The sequence below is a fragment of the Heptranchias perlo genome, chromosome 10 (assembly GCF_035084215.1).
Source record: "Heptranchias perlo isolate sHepPer1 chromosome 10, sHepPer1.hap1, whole genome shotgun sequence".
Classification (NCBI taxonomy): domain Eukaryota; kingdom Metazoa; phylum Chordata; class Chondrichthyes; order Hexanchiformes; family Hexanchidae; genus Heptranchias; species Heptranchias perlo.
In genome coordinates this window covers 61878337-61900240 of record NC_090334.1, presented here as the reverse complement: position 1 = coordinate 61900240, position 21904 = coordinate 61878337, and the positions used below count along the sequence as shown (strand labels likewise).

At 41.9% G+C, this 21904-nt stretch overlaps 1 protein-coding gene across 1 annotated transcript in view; it reads left to right on the top strand.

The window, feature by feature from the left end:
* The first annotated feature begins 12823 nt into the window (after nucleotides 1-12823).
* Nucleotides 12824-21904, top strand: part of sgpp1b (sphingosine-1-phosphate phosphatase 1b) — a 41880-nt gene continuing 32799 nt past the window's right edge. Inside the window, exon 1 of the mRNA XM_067991924.1 lies at nucleotides 12824-13887. Within this exon, the coding sequence (XP_067848025.1) occupies nucleotides 13099-13887 (789 nt within the window). The 5' untranslated portion in view covers nucleotides 12824-13098. The remainder of the gene's footprint in view (nucleotides 13888-21904) is intronic.

The window sequence follows — 21904 nt, the reverse complement described above, 5'->3', positions numbered from 1 at the left end:
GAAATCTTAATTATCCTGCCTTTTGCATCTGGTGTATCAATCAGTCTAAAACATCCCAAGTCAGCTTTATCTCTGCTAATTACCTTTGTAAATCCAGTATTACTCCTGCTAAATGCAACTTTATTCAAAAAGAAATCTCAACTACTGTCTTCCTGCTCTTTGCTCCTTCTGCTGTCTTGCCAAAGATATCTCTTGTAATTTCAGTGAATCCTCTTTCCTGCCTAATTGTACAGAAAAAAGTGAATTTCCTTTGGCTCGGTTTTCTCCGCCAATATTATTTTCCATAATCTTGGTAAAGTTTCTTCCACCATTGCTCCAATATGTTCAACCAATATACTGACATCAAGTTTTATCCCCACCAAATCTGTCAGGTGTTCCAATAAGAGCTCTGATTCTGATGGTATCTCCCTATCATCCACAAGATATGTGCCTCTGAAATGATCATCCTGTCTCTTCAATCTCTCTTATTCCCAATCCACCTTTCCTTTTCCTTGGAAATTTACTAGTGTTCATTCTGTCTCTCTTATCCTTCCAATTACTGGCCTGTTGTCTTTACATCCTTACTTTCCAACATCATGGAATGTGCTGTTAACTCTTAATTACTTTGAAAGATCTGGCCTAAGTCGCAATTGTCAGTATTATTTTTGGTATGGCCATTCCACTGGTAATCTTGTTGTCTGTTATCCCACTTTAGAATTCCAATCTTGACCATTTTCATGAATTATGTGTTGTTGCATTTGTCATCTCTAAAGCATTTGAAAGAGTTCTGGAACTGTGCACTTTTAAGCAAGTTAAATCATAGGGCCTCCCACCAAAGCTATGGAGCTAGTTCCTTTTGACATCACTCTATTTGTGCTATGGCTCATGTTCTGACTCTTTTCAATCCCTATTTATTCAAGGGTTCTTGAAGGTCTGTACTCTCTTCCACTCTGTTCCTTCCTCATATCAATTACCTCCTTCATTCATCTGAGCCCTTCTCTTTTGTTGATAACTGTACCCTACGTTCATGAATTTCCTTCACATTGTATGCCCTTGCTATGCATGACCTTCAGTTCTCTTGGAGTGTAATGGCTAAATCGCTATATCTTGATTTGCTTCATGCCCTTCAATAGGGCAATGAAATGCATATTTCTTTCAATTGTTCATAAACACACTTTCGTCATGTTTCTTGCATGTCAAACCAGCAGGTACACCAGTTATCTTTGATGACTCCATCCTTAATCTTTCTTCATTTCTGGATATTATTGGTCTCAGAATCTCCTCTAACTTCTGTGAAACTCTCCAATCTCTTCCAAAGCCTCCTTTGTGTCCTCTTTCATGCCAAAACTTATTTTCCCTTAATTCCCTGTAACAGCCCAAATGCTGCACCCATATCTAGCACTTGTTTCACACTCCCGGACATGATACAAAAAAAATCTCATCTAATAAGTAATCCCTCTCTCTCCTCTTACCTCCAACCTCTCTCTTCCTTGCCTTTATCTTATTGATACTACCATGGTCAATATTCCTCTGAATGTTTATCTTGTGTCCCCTATAAGCTCCAAATATGCCATTGTACCAGTTCCTACATCCCCAAGGTGTTAAAATCAAATTCAAGGCAGTCTCCAACAGTGAATAATTCTTTTCCAGGACCTCAAAATTAAAATTGTTTAAAACATTGAGGACGATTCTGTCTTGGGGTGGGATCGTGCTTGCAGGGGCCGGGGTGAACGATAAGCCTGCCGCCCTCTGCAGCATCAGGCCCAGGAGATTTTAACTCCTGGGACTCAATTAAATGGAGCTTGTTAGACTCCCGCCCGAGCCCGGCCAGATCTACCACCAGAGAGGTAGGCGGGCGGGAGCGGGATTTCTGGCGGCAGCATGCCATGGTCGCTCGGGACCCGAAGGAAAGGTCCCTGGCACTAAGGTAAGTCCTTTTGAGGACGCTCTGATGGGGATCACGGTCAGCGGTGGAGAAAAATCCGGTGCTTGGGAGGCCCAAAGCTTCCTTGTGGGGACAAGAGGAGCAATGTTGCTTCTCCTGGCCCACAAGGAAACCTAAAAAAATTTTAAACAAGTGGCCTCTTTTGGCCCTCGATACAACTTTTGGCAGGGTTGGCCTAGCGGGCAAGGACCAGTGCTCGCCCGCTCAGGCCTCAGGTTAAAATTGCCTTTGGGTTCTGATGACGTTGGCTGGTGGGGTTAAAATTTCCTCCATTTTCTTTCTCTTCCTCTCCATTTTCTTTCTCTTCCCCTCCCCACCACAATCTTCAGGCTTTTAAAACCTCACTTCGCTAATCATTACTTCCTAATTTAGCCCATGTTCTCTTATTATTTTCAAACTTGGTCACATCCTGCACTTTGAGCATTATCCAATTCAGAGAGGAATTTTACTGCAGAGTTAAACACCTATTCTTGATATACAAGTCCCAGGTACCTAATTGCTGTTTCGCTCCCATTTGTTCAGGTTCTTTTTAAAAAACATTTAAATTAAAGTTCTCCTTTTAATTCTAAAATGAATTACTATAATTTCAATGTGTTGGCATGAGTAGACCAAACAGTTTGTGAGCCTTCAACCACCCCATAAGTGGTATTCTGTATGTGTCACTTTCAGAACCGGATCTATATTTGTTAACGGATAACATTTTTTGTTAAATAATGAAAAGGACAATAGAAGTTCTTGCTGTTCTCCCTATTTAATGCTAACTGTACCTGTGGCAGTTGAAATGCTAGGGATAGCTGGCATTATGAGAGCTGTAGTCTAACATTCTTCATGATACATCTGTAAATCATTGAATAGATTGGTGAATGTACAAAGCAGAGGCAGCAAAAAAAGAATTCGCAACACTTCCTATTTTAAAGTAAAGACAAAGGATTTTAGAAAAAGACCAGAAATGAATGAGGACAAGCAGAGAAACCACCAATCTAGTTTTCAACACCTCATGGCAATGATGACTATACAGCCATGAATGTTCTTCTACCATTCTGTGGCACCATTTGTTCGTACACCAATGTGCTGTACCATCATGCTATCCAATAGTCTTCCCTTTCAGTGATTAGTCTTTGTTTCATCAGTGAAGATATATCAGATGGAATGTAATTCAACATTTAAATCTGTACGTGTGTTTTTTTACAAACCTGGGTTCACCAGTAATGCATCCTATTGCATTGTGGATTTTGCAGCTCTCTTAATAAATCTGCAGGCAGCTGGCATCATGAATGTCTTACTTTCATCTGATAAGGACAAGAACATTAACTGATTTGAAATGGGATCCAGCAAACTTAAATGTGTTTCAATTCAACATTAATGTTTCCTTAAAAGCACCTGAAAAACATTCTGAGCTGAGGCAGCTGTTCCTCCTGTCTGTATATACATATGTGTTTTTCTGCCTCTGACAACTGCTTCCCTTCAAGTTAGATTTATCCGGTGGAACCTAATAATATACATCTATGAATGTTTTAAACTGGATAGCCCGATGGTGAAGGATAAAATGCTAAAGCCTGGTCTTTAGTTGCTTCCAAGCCTTTATTCACAGAGCTCCACACAATACACACCACCTGAATACAATTAACTCTAATTGACAAATCACATGGATACAATTAACAATGAAGAGGGATGCAGTGTTTGTACAAGATATTCTTTTCCTCCAAGAGGTAGGGAAATTTTACACCAGTTAAAAATGTATTTATAGAATGTGGTGTGAAGTTTCCACTTTCGTACACCGTTGTGGTAGGGAGGGATTTTCTGTGAAACTTAGTTTATAACTGTAGCAAGGTATTGATATAGTAGCGATAACACATAAGAAAATAAGAACACAAGAAATAGAAGCAGGAGTAGGCCATTCGGTCCCTCGAGCCTGCTCCGTCATTCAATAAGATCATGGCTGATCTTCTACCTCAACTTCACTTTCCTTCCCTATCCCCATATCCCTTGATTCCCTTTGTGTCCAAAAAGCTAATCGATCTTAGCCTTGAATATACTCACCAACTGAGCATCCACAGCCCTCTTGGGTAGAATTTCAAAGATTCGCAACCCTCTGATTGAAGAAATTTCTCCACATCTCGGTCCTAAGTGGCTGACCCATTATCCTGAGACTATGACCCCTAGTTCTAGACTCTCCAGCCAGGGGAAACAGCCTCTCAGCATCTACCCTATCAAGCCCTCTAAGAATTTTATACGTTTCAACCTTCAAAGAATACAGGCCTATTCTACTCAATCTCTCCTCATAGGACAACCCTTCTCATCCCAGGAATCAATCTAGTGAACCTTTGTTGCATCCCCTCTAAGGCAAGTATATCCTTCCTTAAGTAAGGAGACCAAAACTGTACACAGTACTCCAGGTGTGGTCTCACCAGAGCCCTATATAATTGCAGCAAGACCTCCTTACTCTTATACTCCACACACCCACCCCTTGCAATAAAGGCTAACATACCATTTGCCTTCCTAATTGCTTCCTGTACCAGCATGTTAACTTTCTGTATTTCTTGTACAAGGACACCCAAATCCCTTTGACTACCAACATTTCTTAATCTCTCACCTTTTAAAAAATATTCTGCTTTTCTATTCTTCCTACCAATGTGGATAATGCCTTAGGTTTGGATGGGACTGGGAACTTCATATTCCTAGTTATAACATTTTCAAAAGAGATAAAGAAAAACAGGGTTGGGTTGGGGAGATTTATATTGGCCCAGAAATTGCTTTATAAAAAAAGTGAGCCTAACAGCGCTCACCATTATTAATGGTGAAATTGAAGAGCAAGTTCCGGTGACCACATATACGCAGTTAAACGTGGAAATCTGGAACTTGCTCTTCCTGGTTCGCCGGCAATGTGACAGCTTCGCCTTGAAGGGATATCACTGGCTGAAATCAATGGAATCAGCGGACCAGCACCAACTTGCTCTCCTGCCCAGCTGGAAACGAACTAATCTCACTACAAAACAGGTACGCTCAGTTTTTAAAGTCTAACCTAAGTCCTAACAGCCTGTTAAGTCTTAATTCCTCTCTGGCACAAAAAATTAACTTAAAAATGTGAAGTCTCATTATTCCTGATTTTAATAGTTTTTGGACATTTAAAAAAACATTTTTTAAAACTTTTTCCTTCTGTCTCTTTTATCTCAGTCTTTTACTCTTATCCTCTCTTTATTTTGCTTTCTCTATGTCATTTTATAATACCTTATCCAGCACATCTGGATTTTTAGTTTGCACGGTTTGTGAATGAACTGCACTTCCTAGTTCTTCACAACGTGGCTTGCTTCAAGCTGATTGGTTGAGGGGCCTTAGAGTAAGTTTCACCACTCACACAGCCCAGGAAAGAACGCTGATGTTATTTGAACGCACAGTTCAAGGAAGTTGCTGCCAAAAAGAACACAGTAACTTAGTGGACGACTTTAAATCTAATCAGTGGCGACCACTGATGGTTTGCCGCTCAGAGCAATTTATGGGCCATTAATATGTAGCAACAGGGCAATAATATTGAGTCGTTTTAATTATCCCAAGATAGACTAAGGTAAAGGTAATGTATCTGGTCATAATGGAGAATGCTTTTTAGAATGCATCCAAGGCGGCTTCCTAGATCAGAATGGATCTCATCCAACAAGGAAAGAAACAACGCTTCATTGAGTTCTGGGAAGTGAAGTGGGACAAATAACTCACGTGAGAGTAGAACAACAGTTGGGTAATACTGAAAACAGGTAATTAAGTTCAATGTGAAACTAGAAAAAGATAATGAGGAGTCAAAGATATGTGAGCTCTACTAGAAAAGGACAAAGTTCAGTGAGTTAAGAAGGGATCTGGCCCAAATCAACTTGGCAGAAATGTTAGCAAACAGGGTGTTGAATCAGCAGTGGGTACCTTCAAATTTGAGATGGATAGACTACAAAATAGATTTTTTAAATTTGTTCTCAGGATGGGGGCAACCCTGGCAAGGCTTTGTTTATTGTTCAACCTCAGTTGCCCTGAGAAAGTGATGGTAGTCCTTCTTCTAGTGATTACTTTTAACAATAGAAAGCTTGCTAGTCCATTCCAGAGTACATTAAGAATCAACCATGTAGTGGGACTGGAGTCACATGTAGGCCAGCCTAGCCACAGACAACAGATTCCCTTCTCTGCGGGATATTAGTAAGCCAATTGGGTTTTTAGACAACAAACCGGCAACTTTCATAGTCATAATCATATTTTACCAGCCCACAAATTATTAAATTTATTGAATTCAGTTTCACAACTTGTTATGGAGGAATTATGAACTCAAGGCCTCTGAGTTGCTAGTCCAGTACCATAAACCACTAAACTATCCCAAAAATTCCTATATGGTGAAAAGGGAGTGCATCAAGGAGTAGAGTTCTGTGGATAAATAGATTAATACTAAACTGAAACATAAAAGGCAAACATATGATCAAATTAGGATTAAGAATACTAAAGGGTAGGATGCTAAGTGGTATATCAGCCAGTTTGAAAGGGAATATGGGGGGGGGGGGAATGCCAGCAGATAATATAACGGAAAATAGTACGGGCTTTTAGAAGACTATTAAAGGAATAATTAAAGAGATAGCAATCTAATTGTGGAGCATGAAGGTATGACAGAGATAGTTGTGTCAGTTTTTACAATGATGTTTGAAGTATGAATGTAGCTGGACTGGGGAGGACATAGAACAATTGTCAAGGATAACTGTACAAAGGGGAATTGGTTCTGAAAAAGATAGCAGAACTCAAAGTGATTAAGTCATTAGAACCTGATGGCATGCACTCTAGGATTTTGATTTGCATCTATGATTCAAAGCGTACTGAATTTCAGACATCTGCTGGACTGTCGGGGGTGGGGGGGGAGTGGGTACCATTTGAAGCTAAAGTACTTTCTGACATAAATGGATAGAAAACTGGAGGATGATTCAATCTTCGCTCTTATCATGAACCTCCTGATAACCAGTTAATCATTGGGATTTCAGATGCCTTGGAGCCGATTGCTTGGCTGCTCTCCCAACCAGGGAGTATTTCTTTGTGGTGGGGTGTGGGTCTAAAAGAGGATAGAAACTAACCCAGAAAACCTTCCAGAAGTTAAAAAAAAAATCAACTTATATAGCTCCTGAGAGTATATTGTACAGGTAAGGTACTTGCTAACAATCCAGTTTATAATCATCTGTCAGCATTTTAAGCTGTATGAATTTTCATCACATTTCCATTTGCTGAATACCATTACTGTTCTCTGTTCACAAAGCATTTGTTGAAAAATCTTCAGACCTTTAAAAAGCAGAACTTACAAAATTGGCCAATTAACTCACTTGCTGATTAAGTTTATATGGGATCTGTGCTTCAAAGATTTTTGCCACATAAACAAAATGCAGAGAGAACAGATTGTCTCCATTTTGCAAAAAGTACTTTGATTTGCTACAAAGATTCATTAGGAGTAGCATTTTGATGTCAATGGCATACAGTTATCCCATGGAAAAGGTGTGGTCTTCCAAGGAATCTTCCAGGGAATTCCTCAGCTAGAAAAATAAATGTTTTACACTATTTACCATTCTGTTGTCCATTTCCCACCCCTTTGCCCTATGTAAACGTTAACCCTCACTCTAGTGGGGCCAACTTCGGCCCAATCACTTGTTCAGTAAAGTTCATCATGTTATAGTTTTTTTAGAAAGATAAAGGGAGCGTGAAAAGGTAACAACAAAAAAGGTGCTGTTATTTAGAGTCATAGAGTTATACAGCACGGATAGAGGCCCTTCGGCCCATCGTGTCCGCGCCGGCCATCAGCCCTGTCTACTCTAATCCCATATTCCAGCATTTGGTCCGTAGCCTTGTATGCTATGGCATTTCAAGTGCTCATCCAAATGCTTCTTGAATGTTGTGAGGGTTCCTGCCTCCACAACCCTCTCAGGCAGTGAGTTCCAGACTCCAACCACCCTCTGGGTGAAAAAGTTCTTTCTCAAATCCCCTCTAAACCTCCCGCCTTTTACCTTGAATCTATGTCCCCTTGTTATAGTACCCTCAACGAAGGGAAAAAGCTCCTTAGTATCCATCCTATCTGTGCCCCTCATAATTTTGTACACCTCAATCATGTCCCCCCTCAGCCTCCTCTGCTCCAAGGAAAACAAACCCAATCTTCCCAGTCTCTCTTCATAGCTGAAGCGCTCCAGCCCTGGTAACATCCTGGTGAATCTCCTCTGCACCCTCTCCAAAGCGATCACATCCTTCCTGTAGTGCGGCGACCAGAACTGCACACAGTACTCCAGCTGTGGCCTAACCAGTGTTTTATACAGCTCCATCATAACCTCCTTGCTCTTATATTCTATGCCTCGGCTAAGAAAGGCAAGTATCCCATATGCCTTCTTTACCACCTTATCTACCTGTTCCGCCGCCTTCAGGGATCTGTGAACTTGCACACCAAGATCCCTCTGACCCTCTGTCTTGCCTAGGGTCCTCCCATTCATTGTGTATTCCCTTGCCTTGTTCGTCCCTCCAAAGTGCATCACCTCGCACTTTTCCGGGTTAAATTCCATTTGCCACTGTTCCGCCCATCTGACCAACCCATCTATATCGTCCTGCAGACTGAGGCTATCCTCCTCGCTATTTACCACCCTACCAATTTTTGTATCATCAGCGAACTTACTGATCATACCTTTTACATTCATATCCAAGTCATTAATGTAGACCACAAACAGCAAGGGACCCAGCACCGATCCCTGTGGTACCCCACTGGCCACAGGCTTCCAGTCACAAAAACAACCTTCGACCATCACCCTCTGCCTTCTGCCACTAAGCCAGTTTTGTATCCAAAGTGCCAAGGCACCCTGGATTCCAAGGGCTCGTACCTTCTTGACCAGTCTCCTGTGGGGGAATTTATCGAAGGCCTTACTGAAATCCATGTATACCACATCCACTGCGTTACCCTCATCCACACGCCTAGTCACCCCCTCAAAAAATTCAATCAAATTAGTCAGACATGATCTTCCCTTGACAAAGCCATGTTGACTATCCCTGATTAATCCTTGCTAAGACTGCCTAATTAATTCTGCCGATTCCTTTGGATGTTTTAAATTTTTCTTTTAGCAAAATTATTTATTTTGACCTGGGGAAAATGAGTTTAGCAGCACAAAGTCAGAACACAAGAGAGGTGGCAGCACAACATGAGAACTGAGGTTGTACACTCCTGCAGCCCTTGCAAAATAAAACTGTGCAGCATGGCGAATGTGGCATATCCCTAGCTATATCCAGGGCCAGTGTCAATAAGTGCTATCAAAAACCATCAATCCAACTGTGACTGGGTGTTGTTTTATATTAGTTTGGATTTAAATTTGAAGCAGTCATCACATGCCCCTATTCTTCATATTGATACACCTGAATTGATACACCTGATTGAGCTAAATGTTCTACATCTGTCAAGCAGAGACAATACCCAATTAAAGTTAAAAGTTGACAAGTCCTAAAAGGAAGAACGGAGGAAAGGATGGAAGTAATGACAGCTACAGACATCTTTCATTGTCCTCATACATGCAAACCATCAGCATGTTGCACTGATATTAGCATTTTCGAGCTCAGTCAGCGCATCAGTGTTTGCTGACAAAATTCAGCGCAGCAATGCCACTTCTACCCAAGTCCTACCACTAATGGAAGGGATTGCAGCCGCTGCATATTGTAGGTGGGAATTCTCGCAAGGACAGGAGTTTCTGCCTACAGAATGCAGAGGTTGAGCTGCCTTCTATTAGCAGCAACAGATAAAAGTGCTACTAAGGGGAGAGAGAAGAAGGAAAGGATGGCAATGAAGGGGAGAGAGACTAGGGGTAATGGATAACAATGAACAGAAGAGGGAAAATGGATGGCAGTGAAGGGGAAATGAAGGGGGAAATGGATGGCAATTAAGGGGAGAGAGAAGAGGGAAAATGGATAGCAATGCAGGGAAGAAGGGAAATGGAGGAGCAAAGGGATTTAGGTGTCCATGTACACAAATCACTAAAAGCTATGCACAGATACAAAAAGTAATCATAAAAAGCTAATAGAATGTTGGCCTTTATCTTAAGGGGGTTGAAATATAAAAGTGAAGAAGTGATGCTTCAGTTGTACTAAGCCTTGGTCAGATCCCATCTAGAGTACTGCATTCAGTTTTGCGCATCGCTCTTCAGGAAGGATATATTGGCCTTGGAGGAGGTGCAGCGCAGATTGATCAGAATGATACCAGGGCTAAAAGGGTTAAATTATTTGGAAAGGTTGCATGGACTAAGCTTGGATTCCCTTGAGTATAGAAGATTAAGGGGTGACCTAATTGAGGTGTTTAGGATTTTGAAAGGAATTGATAGAGTAAGTAGAGGGAAACTATTTCCTCCTAGCGGGAGAATCCTGAACAAGGGGGCATAGTCTTAAAATTAGAGCTAGGCCATTCAGGGATGATGTCAGAAAGGATTTCTTCACACAAAGGGCAATGGAAATCTGGAACTCTCTCTCCCAAAAGCTGTTGAGGCTAGGTCAATTGAAAATTTCAAAACTGAGATTGGTAGATTTTTGTTAGGTAAGGTGATTAAGGGATATGAAACCAAGGCAGGTAAATGGAGTTGAGATATAGATCAGACATGATCTAATTGAATGGCAGAACACTTTTGAGGGGCTGAATGGCCTAATCCTGTTCCTATCTTCCTACGGTTGAGGGGTGATCTAATTGAGGTCTTAAAATGATAAAGGGATTTGATAGTGTAAATACAGAGAAACTATTTCATCCTGTGGGGATATTCAGAACAAGAGATACAATCTTAAAAGTAGATGTAGGCTAATTAGAAGTGAAATCAGGCTTCACTTTTTTCACACAAAGGATAGTGGAAATCTGGAACTCTCTCCCAAATGGCTGTGGGTGCTGGGTTAATTCAAATCTTTAAGATTGAGATCGATAGATTTTTGTTAGGAAGGCTATTGGGTGATAAGGAGCAAAGGCGGGTAAATGAAGTTGAGGTACAGATCAGCCATGATCTAATTGAATAGCGGAACAGGCTCAAGGAGCTGAATAGCTTACTCCTGTTTCTAAGTTTCTATGGCAATGAAGGGGAGAGAAAAGAGGTGAAATGGATGGCAATGAATGGGAGAGTGAAAGGGGCAATGGATGAAAAATAAAGAGGAAATTAAGTGAAGGGGGAGAAATGCATGGCAAGAAGAGGGAAGGGGAAAATTACACAGAATTGTATAGAATTACATAGAATTTATATCACTGAAACAGGCCATTCAACCCAACTGGTCTGTGTCGGTATTAATGGTCCACACGAGCCTCCTCCCGCTCTATTTCATCTAACCCTATCTGCATTTCTTTCTATTCCTTTCTCCCTTATGTACTTATCTAACTTCCCCTTAAAGGCATCTATGCTATTTGTCTCAACTACTCCATGTGGTAGCAAGTTCCACTTTCTAACCACTCTCTAGAAAATGAAGAGGAGATGGAAGAGGCAGAGTCTGGGAGCAGTGCTTTGGGATGGAGAGAAAGAATAGTGCCAATATTAACTGAGGGAATAGAAAGGGAGAGTTCCATCATTGACAGAGAAGGAACAGTGCTAGCATGAACTGGGGGGGGGGGGGGGGGTGGTAAAGAGTGCCAGCTTGAAGGGGGTAGCATGAAAGAAGTGTCAGATTAAATTATGTGGTCAGAGAGAAAGAATGATAGTATGAACTGGGATGGTTGGAGAAGAACATACCTCATGAAAGGGTGGGGAGTTGATTGAGCTTTGTGAATTGAAGGTTGCCTGTGAGTGACTGTTATGGTATCATTTGGGAAGCGATTGTTCGGCTTGAAAATTCAAATGTCACTGTTTTTCCATTTTTAGATTAAAACATAATCAATTGTGAAGTATAAAAGCATTTAAGGTTAACCAGACTGCATCATTTTAATCTGAAAATTCAACCAGCAGAGGGAGTCCCCTAAAACACTCTACCAATTTACTGTTGTCAATATTGGATTCCCATTTCACGTTTTCATGCACATATGAACATAAGAAATGAGGAGTAGGCCATTCGGTCCCTCGAGCCTGCTCCGCCATTCAATAAGATAATGGCTGATCTTCTCCCTCAACTCCACTTTCCACCCTATCCCCATATCCCTTGATTCCCTTAGTGTCCAAAAATCTATCGATTTCAGTCTTGAATATACTCAACGACTGAGCATCCACAGCCTTCTAGGGTAGAGAATTCCAAAGATTGACAAACCTCTGAGTGAAGAAGTTTTTCCTCATCTCGATCCTAAATGGCCGACCCCTTATCTTGAGACTATGACCCCTGGTTCTAGACTCTGCAGCCAGGAGAAACAGCCCCTCAGCATCTAACCTGTTTAACTATGTTTATCCCTCTAATGCAAGTGTAGCAATGTTGGGTATGCTTAATTTACTACCTGTAACTGTTTGTTTTCACATGTCATACATAGGCTTGTAATCAGGATTTTCCTTCATTTGCCAGTTTTTTTTTGAAGCGGTTGGTCGACTTTTGCTAATTTTCTGTGTTGGCTTGTGTGTGTGTTTGATCAGCTGCTGTACAGCATTCAAACTAAACACTATGCTCGCTTGCTTGCTGCCCAGTTGTGAAGTAATTACTTCCTCAAGCACCGTAGCACAATCTCAAAGCTCCGCCGCAACTCGTGCGCGCTCCACAGAGTAAGCGGAACGAGGAGCAAAGGTCCAGCGAACGCGTTCACCCGCCCGCCGGCGCCGTTACGCGCGCACTCCTCCAGCAGCGCCTGCGAAGCGCGCGCACTCCTCCAGCAGCGCCTGCGAAGCGCGCGCACTCCTCCAGCAGCGCCTGCGAAGCGCGCGCCCCCGAGAGCAGCGCGGGAAAGGACGACGCGAGCACGTTGAGGCTGCGAGCCTCTTTCTCTCCACGCCCCCAACCAGCAGCCGCCACCCTCACCCTCCTCCCGAGTCCACATCCTTTCCCAGCTCGGATGGAGTGAGGAGAGAAGTGAAGTGGTGGTCGCAGCCGTCAGGAAATAAATAAATAAATAATAAATAAAGCCGGGCGGAGCTCGGAGGCTGTGACAGAAGCGACAGTTGAAGTGATAATAAATCAGGAGCGGAAGAGGCTTCGAGAACCACCACCACCGGCTGCAGAAACCGTCAACTCTCGGGTTTGAGCGCCCGGCGGAGGACCGAAAACCAGCACCTAAAATGGGGGTGAAAGCGAGCGGCTGGCGGCAGCTCGTCGACTACCTGCACGATCCTTACCAAGTGGCCAGATTTCAGCAGCTCTGCGGCGTGGCTGCCGTCCGTTGCGCGCAGCCACTCGCTAACGGCGACTGCGGCCATCACAGCCGCGGGGGGGAGGAACAGGAGGCGGAGGCCGCCACCGGGGCCAGGTACCGGGGAGATGCGCCGCCCACTCGAGATAGGGACACCGGCGCCGACTGCGGAAAGCACCTCGGCAAGAACGGCATCTCCTGCGAGCTGGCCGCTCCGACCCGGCTCTGCGGCGATAGCGACGCCGCCGCCACCACCACCACCACTACCACCATCTCCCGCCCGCCGGCTCCCGGACCCGACAGCCGGCATCATCAGCCACCACCGTCCCCGGGAGAAGATCGCAAGAAGAAACCGAGGCGCAAGAACTCGCTGAGCGAGGAGGTGGAGACGGAGTTCATCATCCGGAACAGGCTGCTCTACTATCTGTTCAGCTTCGGCACCGAGCTGGGCAACGAGCTCTTCTACATCACTTTCTTCCCCTTCTGGCTCTGGAACATCGACCCGTACGTTGGCCGCCGGCTCATCGTCATCTGGGTCTGGGTCATGTACCTGGGGCAGTGCACCAAGGACATCATCCGCTGGCCGCGTCCCACCTCCCCGCCTGTAGTCAAGGTGGAGGTCTTCTACGACTCCGAGTACGGGATGCCCTCCACGCACGCCATGTCGGGCACGGCCATCCCCTTCTCACTCTTCTTCTTAACCTTCGGCAGATGGGAGGTAATTTTATTTATAGTGAATCAGAAGTCTAATGAGCGGTCACTTTTGAGAATGACTTTTGAATCGGATCTGTCACGCTGGGTGGTGGTGGTGGTGGGAGTAACTTGAGTTGATGAGTATCATGGGACTGGGACAATATTAAAGCACATTGGTTTGAATGTGATTTTTCTTTGCTGTATTATATTGGTACTAATGCTGGCAACACAACTGGAAGTAGACTTCCAATACAGGTTGAGTAATTGATTGTCGAGATTGGTGTTAGGCAGCCTTGCTACCTGTTTTTCCTTGTTAATTTCTGCAAAGTGGTATGGCAGATGGAATGAAAGATTTGGGTAATAATGAACCAGGTGTATTGTTAAAAAACGGTTGACGCTTTGGCTCAAGGTGACGCAGGGATGTTGTCAAATGCACCCTTTGTGCTGAACTTTAGATATGTGTGCAACTTTTTGTGTTCAGCATTGCACTTACAAAGTGATTTTGTCATTGTTCAATTTTTTAAAAATACTTTTCAACTAATGTTTGTGAACCAATTGGTTTTATAGTAAGTATGGTGCTAAACAATAAAGTTCTTGAAGCCAACTGAAAGTTAATTTGAGCGGTTTAAAACAGTTCATACAACGGTGATCCTTTCAACAAGTATTTGTATTTTGACTTAAGGGCGTAGATATACTGCAGGCAACGGTTTGCGTCCCGAGCCGGCAGAACCAAGTTGTATTACCTGCTCTGTGTCATTCTCTGCCCTGATGAATGGAGTTTTGCATATGCGTGCAAGCAACTATAGTCCTGTACTTACCAGCATTCAAATGCTTGTTAAATTTTAATATTAACAATGAACTGATCGTGCTAACATTAAACTTTAAAAGATTTTCAAAAGCATAGCATGAAAACAATGCAGTGTATGTTGGTTATTATAAGCAATGTTTTTTTTATTTTGTTACTGGATTATAACCTACAGAAAATAAATTATTATTGACAGTTTTATGAAACCTTCTGTAGGACTAACAATAAAGGAATAAATTTTATGACATTAGCAATACAGACAATGGCATATAAAGCAATATTTGCCAGGGGTTGGTATCTTACCTTAAAGAATGATTACATCACCAACATCATAATTTGGTGCATATTAATGTTGTGATTGGCATAACTGTAGTTTATTTTAGGTAAAGCACTACCTCCTGATATCTGTTTTGGTAATCGTCATCCACCCATAGTTTTAATTGTGTCAGCCGTGACTCTGAGGTAGCACTCTCATCTGAGTCAGAAGGTGGGTTCAAGCCCCTCTCCAGGACTCAATGAAACCTTGACTGACACTCCAGTTATATTTTTTGGACGGGACGTTAAACCAATGTCCCTGTCTGCGCTCTCAGGTGGACGTAAAAGATCCCATGGTGCTATTCGAAGAACGGAAGCTTTCCTGGTGTCCTTATCCCTTAACCGACAGCGCTAAAATCGTTTAATTGGTCATTTATCTCTGCTATTTGTGGGATCGTGCTGCAAATTGGCTGCTTCATTTCTCTACATTGCTGTCTCCACGCAAAGTGAAACAGCTTTGCACTGATATTGTTAATGCGGTCTTAGTGGGCAAAATATACTTTTTAAAAAAATATATACTTTATTCATAAAATTTGTAATAATACAATACAGCTGTCATCACATTCCAAACGTACACAATACAGATTATATAATTTGCTTCTAAGTTTAGCAAAATGGTGATGTGCTCTTTTCTGCTTGTTTTTTTTGGAGGATTTTTTTTTGTTGCCTTTTTCCTCTTACCCACCCACCCCCCATGTTGGGGGAGGTGAATGCACTCTTGCTGAGAGAGAGCACACAATCACCAAGAATCAGAGCAGATACTTGCTCTGGAACTAATACAATGATCTCACGTTGGATTGTTTAATGTGTTTATCAAAGTTATGAAAAATTTAAATATTGTGTTTTATCAGGAGTGCAGTCTGGAAAGTACTCCTTTTTAAATATGTAGCAAAGTGAGTTGTGTTTTCCTTTTGAATGGAAATACATTTAAAATGGGAAGTGATCCTTTTTTAACACAGTTCCTTTCAGAATTGTTGATTTGAGTAATGTGATAACACGAATGCTCCTGTAGTCCAAACTTGAAATTATAGACCAGTTAGCCTAACATCTGTGGTGGGTAAAATTTTGGAGTCTATTATTAAGGAGACAGTAGCGGAACATTTGGATAAACATAATTTAATAGGACAAAGTCAGCATGGCTTTACGAAGGGGAAGTCATGTCTGACAAATTTGCTTGAATTCTTTGAGGACATAACGTACAGGGTGGATAAAGGGGAACCAGAGGACGTAGTGTATTTAGACTTCCAGAAGGCATTCGACAAGGTGCCACATAAAAGATTATTGCTCAAGATAAAGAATCACTGGATTGGGGGTAATATTCTGGCATGGGTGGAGGATTGGTTATCTAACAGGAAGCAGAGAGTTGGGATAAATGGTTCATTCTCGGACTGGCAACCTGTAGCCAGTGGTGTTCCGCAGGGGTTGGTGCTGGGTCCCCAACTCTTTACAATCTATATTAGCGATTTGGAGGAGGGGACCGAGTGTAACATATCAAAGTTTGCAGATGATACAAAGATGGGAGGGAAAGTAGAGAGTGAGGAGGACATAAAAAACCTACAAGGGGATATAGACAGGCTGGGTGAGTGGGCGGAGATTTGGCAGATGCAATACAATATTGGAAAATGTGAGGTTATGCACTTTGGCAGGAAAAATCAGAGAGCAAGTTATTATCTTAATGGCGAGAAACTGGAAAGTACTGCAGTACAAAGGGATCTGGGGGTCCTAGTGCAAGAAAATCAGAAGGTTAGTATGCAGGTGCAGCAGGTGATCAAGAAGGCCAACGGAATGTTGGCGTTTATTGCTAGGGGGATAGAATATAAAAACAGCGAGGTATTGCTGCAGTTATATAAGGTATTGGTGAGACCGCACCTGGAATACTGCATACAGTTTTGGTGTCCATACTTAAGAAAAGACAATTGTAAACAATTTTGCAACACCAAGTTATAGTCCAGCAATTTTATTTTAAATTCACAAGCTTTCGGAGGCTTCCTCCTTCCTCAGGTGAACGTTGTTGGAACTTTTCCAACAACGTTCACCTGAGGAAGGAGGAAGCCTCCGAAAGCTTGTGAATTTAAAATAAAATTGCTGGACTATAACTTGGTGTTGTAAAATTGTTTACAATTGTCAACCCCAGTCCATCACCGGCATCTCCACATCATAAGAAAAGACATACTTGCTCTCGAGGCAGTACAAAGAAGGTTCACTCGGTTAATCCCGGGGATGAGGGGGCGGACATATGAGGCGAGGTTGAGTAGATTGGGACTCTACTCATTGGAGTTCAGAAGAATGAGAGGCGATCTTATTGAAACATATAAGATTGTGAAGGGGCTTGATTGGGTGGATGCGGTAAGGATGTTCCCAAGGATGGGTGAAACTAGAACTAGGGGGCATAATCTTAGAATAAGGGGCTGCTCTTTCAAAACTGAGATGAGGAGAAACTTCTTCACTCAGAGGGTAGTAGGTCTGTGGAATTTGCTGCCCCAGGAAGCTGTGGAAGCTACATCATTAAATAAATTTAAAACAGAAATCGACAGTTTCCTGGAAGTGAAGGGAATTAGGGGTTACAGGGAGCAGGCAGGAAATTGGACATGAATTTAGATTTGAGGTTAGGATCAGATCAGCCATGATCTTATTGAATGGTGGAGCAGGCTCAAGGGGCCGATTGGCCTACTCCTGCTCCTATTTCTTATGTTCTTATGTTGAGCATGAAAGTATCTACCTTCATTGAGCTGCAGCAACAAGGCTTTATTACTTCTCATTTATTATTACATATTTGCCTCAGTTGGTAGTCCTTGTGCTATGTAGACTTCCCGAAGTCCAAAAACTAGCAAAAGCAGAAGTAAATTACTTCTTTTAAAAAAAACACTTTCAAGGAGATCCAACTGAAATGAATATGAACAGAAGACCCACTTGCTTCCCCTCACAGATGGCATGCTGATATAACCTGCACACCAGTTATTGAAAAGTGTTGCTGCCTGCACTTCCAGAGCAGTATGGATATTAAATGACTTCAACAATCTTTTGCGAAAACATTGAAGAGGGAGCTATACTAATCAGATGAATGGAGTAGCCAGTATCGTTTTTTTTAGGGGGTGGAGCAGTATGTTGCAAGAGAGGCTCAGGCTTTCTTTTTTTCTCATTTTATTTTTTTTTAAAACCGTCCCAAATTCATCTGCATGATTTACATTTCTGGCAGACCACCATAAATAAAACACTGCTTATTTTATCCCTTCATTATGTTTCATGGACTATGACAGATGGAAGAATAAACTAGTAAGACCATCTGGTTAGCAATGACATCATATGCTGATGTCTCAGCTGGGAGAAGGCGTCTGCACTGCATGCTTTTTGAACAAATGCAAGTACGTCCTTCACTATCAAACCTTGTTGTGCAACCCAGAAACATTGATTCATTCATTAGCAGCTATGGCTAGTGTAGTGGATAATTTAATGTATCGATTGGAGGAAGTGAAAATATGTTAAGTAAAGGCTACAATCAGGGCTCATGTGTTGAGGTCTTTGCTGTTCTGTGACTTACTGAATTTTAATGAAGTTTCATGAGGATATTGGTGTGTGTCTACCAATACTAGGTTAACTTCATGATGCTAAGTTTGAATCTCTCAAAGAATATTTGCTTTTGTGCTGCTGGCTGTATATGGGCTGGACTGTTGACTGATTTTGTTCAAAGTTGTTCATAAATTACAGCTAACTAGCTTTCCAATACTAGTTATACTCGTAATGCTTGAATGGTGAGTGTCAGCAGGCTATTAATTAATTATCTCTACTGAGAGCATTGGCAGCACATGTTTCATGTTTTCTATTCCTCTTCCTTGTCCTGAATGTACTGACTCATGCTGAGGTATGGTACCTCTCCCAATTACCATTTTTCATACGGGGCTAGACAACAAGTGTTGGCAGGCAGTTTGACTGTGGAGTTTCTCCGTTGTGCCCAATCTGTACTCACCTGTCATCCATGTGTATACTTTTCAGCAGAGTCAGTGGATAGTGATCAGGAACAGTAACACTGGTTTTTTTTTTACCCCCTCCCTCATCTATGGATGCTGATGTTAAATGTAGCATTCCTGGGTGAAGCCAGTGGACTCGACAGAATGGGCTTCAAATTCTAGATATTCCCAGCATGAATGGCTCAGCACCACTCTAGGAATTAATCAATGAGCTGTTGGAGAACTTAGTACCACACTCTTGAGTTGGCCTACATATGACTGCAGTCCCTCACTAAGTGATTGATTCACAATCATTAAAGTTTTCCTATCTAAAGGGAAGGAGAAATAAGATATTTGAGGGTTATGTGTTGAAGCTTGAGGTGTAATAGGTCCCATGAAGAAATTATATCAAATCAAGGATGGGCGTAAATATCATGAAGTTTGTCTAGGATTGGAGAAATAAATTGGAGCAGGAGTTTCCCAAGTTATCAAAACACAACATTTAGCTTTCATTGATATGAGATACAAGTTGAGTTTGGAAGACAATGAATCCAAACATGTTGGAAATAGGAATGTAGAAACAGGAGTAGGCTATTCAGCCCCACAAGCCCATTCTACCATTCAGTTAGATCATGGCTGATCTGTATCTCCACTCCATTTACCCACCTTTGATCCATACCCCTTGATCCCCTTACCTAATAAAATTCTATCGATCTTGGTCTTGAAAATTTCAATTAACCCAAATGCCACAGCCCTATTGGATCCTTTTATTATTTTAAACACCTCAATTAGTTCACCTCTCAATCTTCTATACTAAAGGAACACAAGCCAAGTTTATGCAACCTGTCCTCATAATTTAACCCTTTAAGCCCTGGTATCATTCTCATGAATCTGCACTGTACCCCCTGCAAGGCCAACATATCTTTCCTGGAGTGCTGTGCCCAAAAATGATCTCTCTACTTCCGATGGGGTCTGACCATGGCTCTGTACAGCTGAAGTATAACTTCTCCCCATTGTATTTCACCCCCCTTGCGATAAAAGCCAACATTCCATTAACCTTTTTAATTACTTTTTGTACCTCTGCACTAGCTTGTAGTGATGTGTACATGGTCACCCAAATCCCTTTCCTCCTCCATAGTTTCCAGTCTCGCCATTTAGAAAATATTCAGATTTGTCTTTCAAGCCATGGACCTTGAGATTTGTTTCTATGTTTTTAAATCGTGCTTAATATGGATACTACTTCCTGTAGTTGTTAGAAATAACAGCAAGTAAGAGGAAGTGACCTTGTTGCCCCTTTGAAACTGGATGCCAATTGATATCAAATGTGTTTTTCCAGGATTAGGAGATTAATAGATGTTGGGCAATAGCTGTTGGGCATTTAAGTTTTTCTTCTTGCCAATTTTCTCCCTTCCCCTCCTCTCCCCTCTCTAGAAGCAGTGATTCCTTCCTGCTGCATATTTCCACAAGCACTGTTTACCTTCCAGTACCTTGTCCAAGTTGTCATTATTCATTCGTGAGCCTTGATAGTGAGCGTCGGCGAGTGCAGGGATTGTGCGTGATCGCTGAATGCTCACCTGACACCCATACATACAGACTGCCAGCAGGGGTCATTGGCGAACAATCAGAAGTGGAACCCTGGCTCATTTGTTCCCCTCCCCCCTTATCCCTACTCTGGAGGCACTGAGGCAAATTGTTGTACCCCCACCATTGTCCCAGTTGAGATCAGCTAACTCAGCATAGATTGGGAAGCGAGTCTTAAATTTTCCTGGAATGTATGCCTCAACTGTTTATTGGATACACTCGCTGACTGAGCCATCTGGGGAGCTCTGACCAAATTTTAATGCTGGGCATCATAATATCAGTGTAGAATTTTCTACATGCTGTTGGCATCCCAGTGTAAAAGTTCATTTTAAACAGGAAACTGTATTAAATGCAGTTCCTGCAACTTATTAATGCCGATGTCTGTCGAGGTTCTCCTGCTCATTGGCACCTGGTTTAAATAAAGATAGAAATTTACTTTTTGAGCGTTAAACTGAAATAGTTCACAGTATTTGCCGTAGAGTAGGTACTGTCTTGTGCATTGATGTTTGATGTTCTTTTGCAGCACTTCACACTCTGGAAGTGGTACTTTGAATTGACAACTGCCTGCCTCCACTCTTTTTGTTGAATAAGATTCAATGTCAGCATTTCCACATTTTAGTAGCACATGGTTTATAACTAAATACAATTCAGTTAAGTTGTAAATGGTGGGGGGGAGGGATAAAATGTCTTTTAAAAAAAAAATCAGGTGTGTCTCCTCCCTGAACGGAGATATTTTTATCAATGGTAGTCCACAAGAAGCCTCATGAAACCAGTCTTTGAAACTTTTATAATGTGATTGTGTAGGCCCAGTGTTCCAAAATTGCAATAGTTCTGTTATGATTTTTTCCCCATGTTCCTTTGGGGCAGCCTTATTGGCTTTTCACCTCTCAGCACTATCTATGTTAACATAAAGCAACTAGTGCTTTGGCCTCACACCAAAATGTCACATATTGGATACAAAACAACAATTGTTTTTAAAAAAAGGCAGTCATTGACCTAGAGCTTGAATTAATAAGCACCTATCAATCTGCAAATAAACTCAGATCTCACCTTGTGTTTTCTTAATAGCAATTAGACTTTGAGACATGTGTCTCTATCTTAGAAGCAGCATAATGTATTGTGCATTTTGTGGTATAATCGTGCTGTACAAAAGACTGTGCCATCCAATTTGCTCTGTGCAAAGCTCAGAGGACCCACTGGTATTTTAAAATAAAAACCTATGGTAAAATGGAAACACATTCAGCAAAATATTTCAACAGTGATGGGTTTTGTTTTTAATTTGAAATACAAGATTGTACCTAGAAGTTAATCCTTGGTATTGGCTGTGGCTTCAAAATCTGGTTTTATCTTGTAAAAGAAATAGGTTATTGAACATAATCAGGTTTAGATTGAAATTA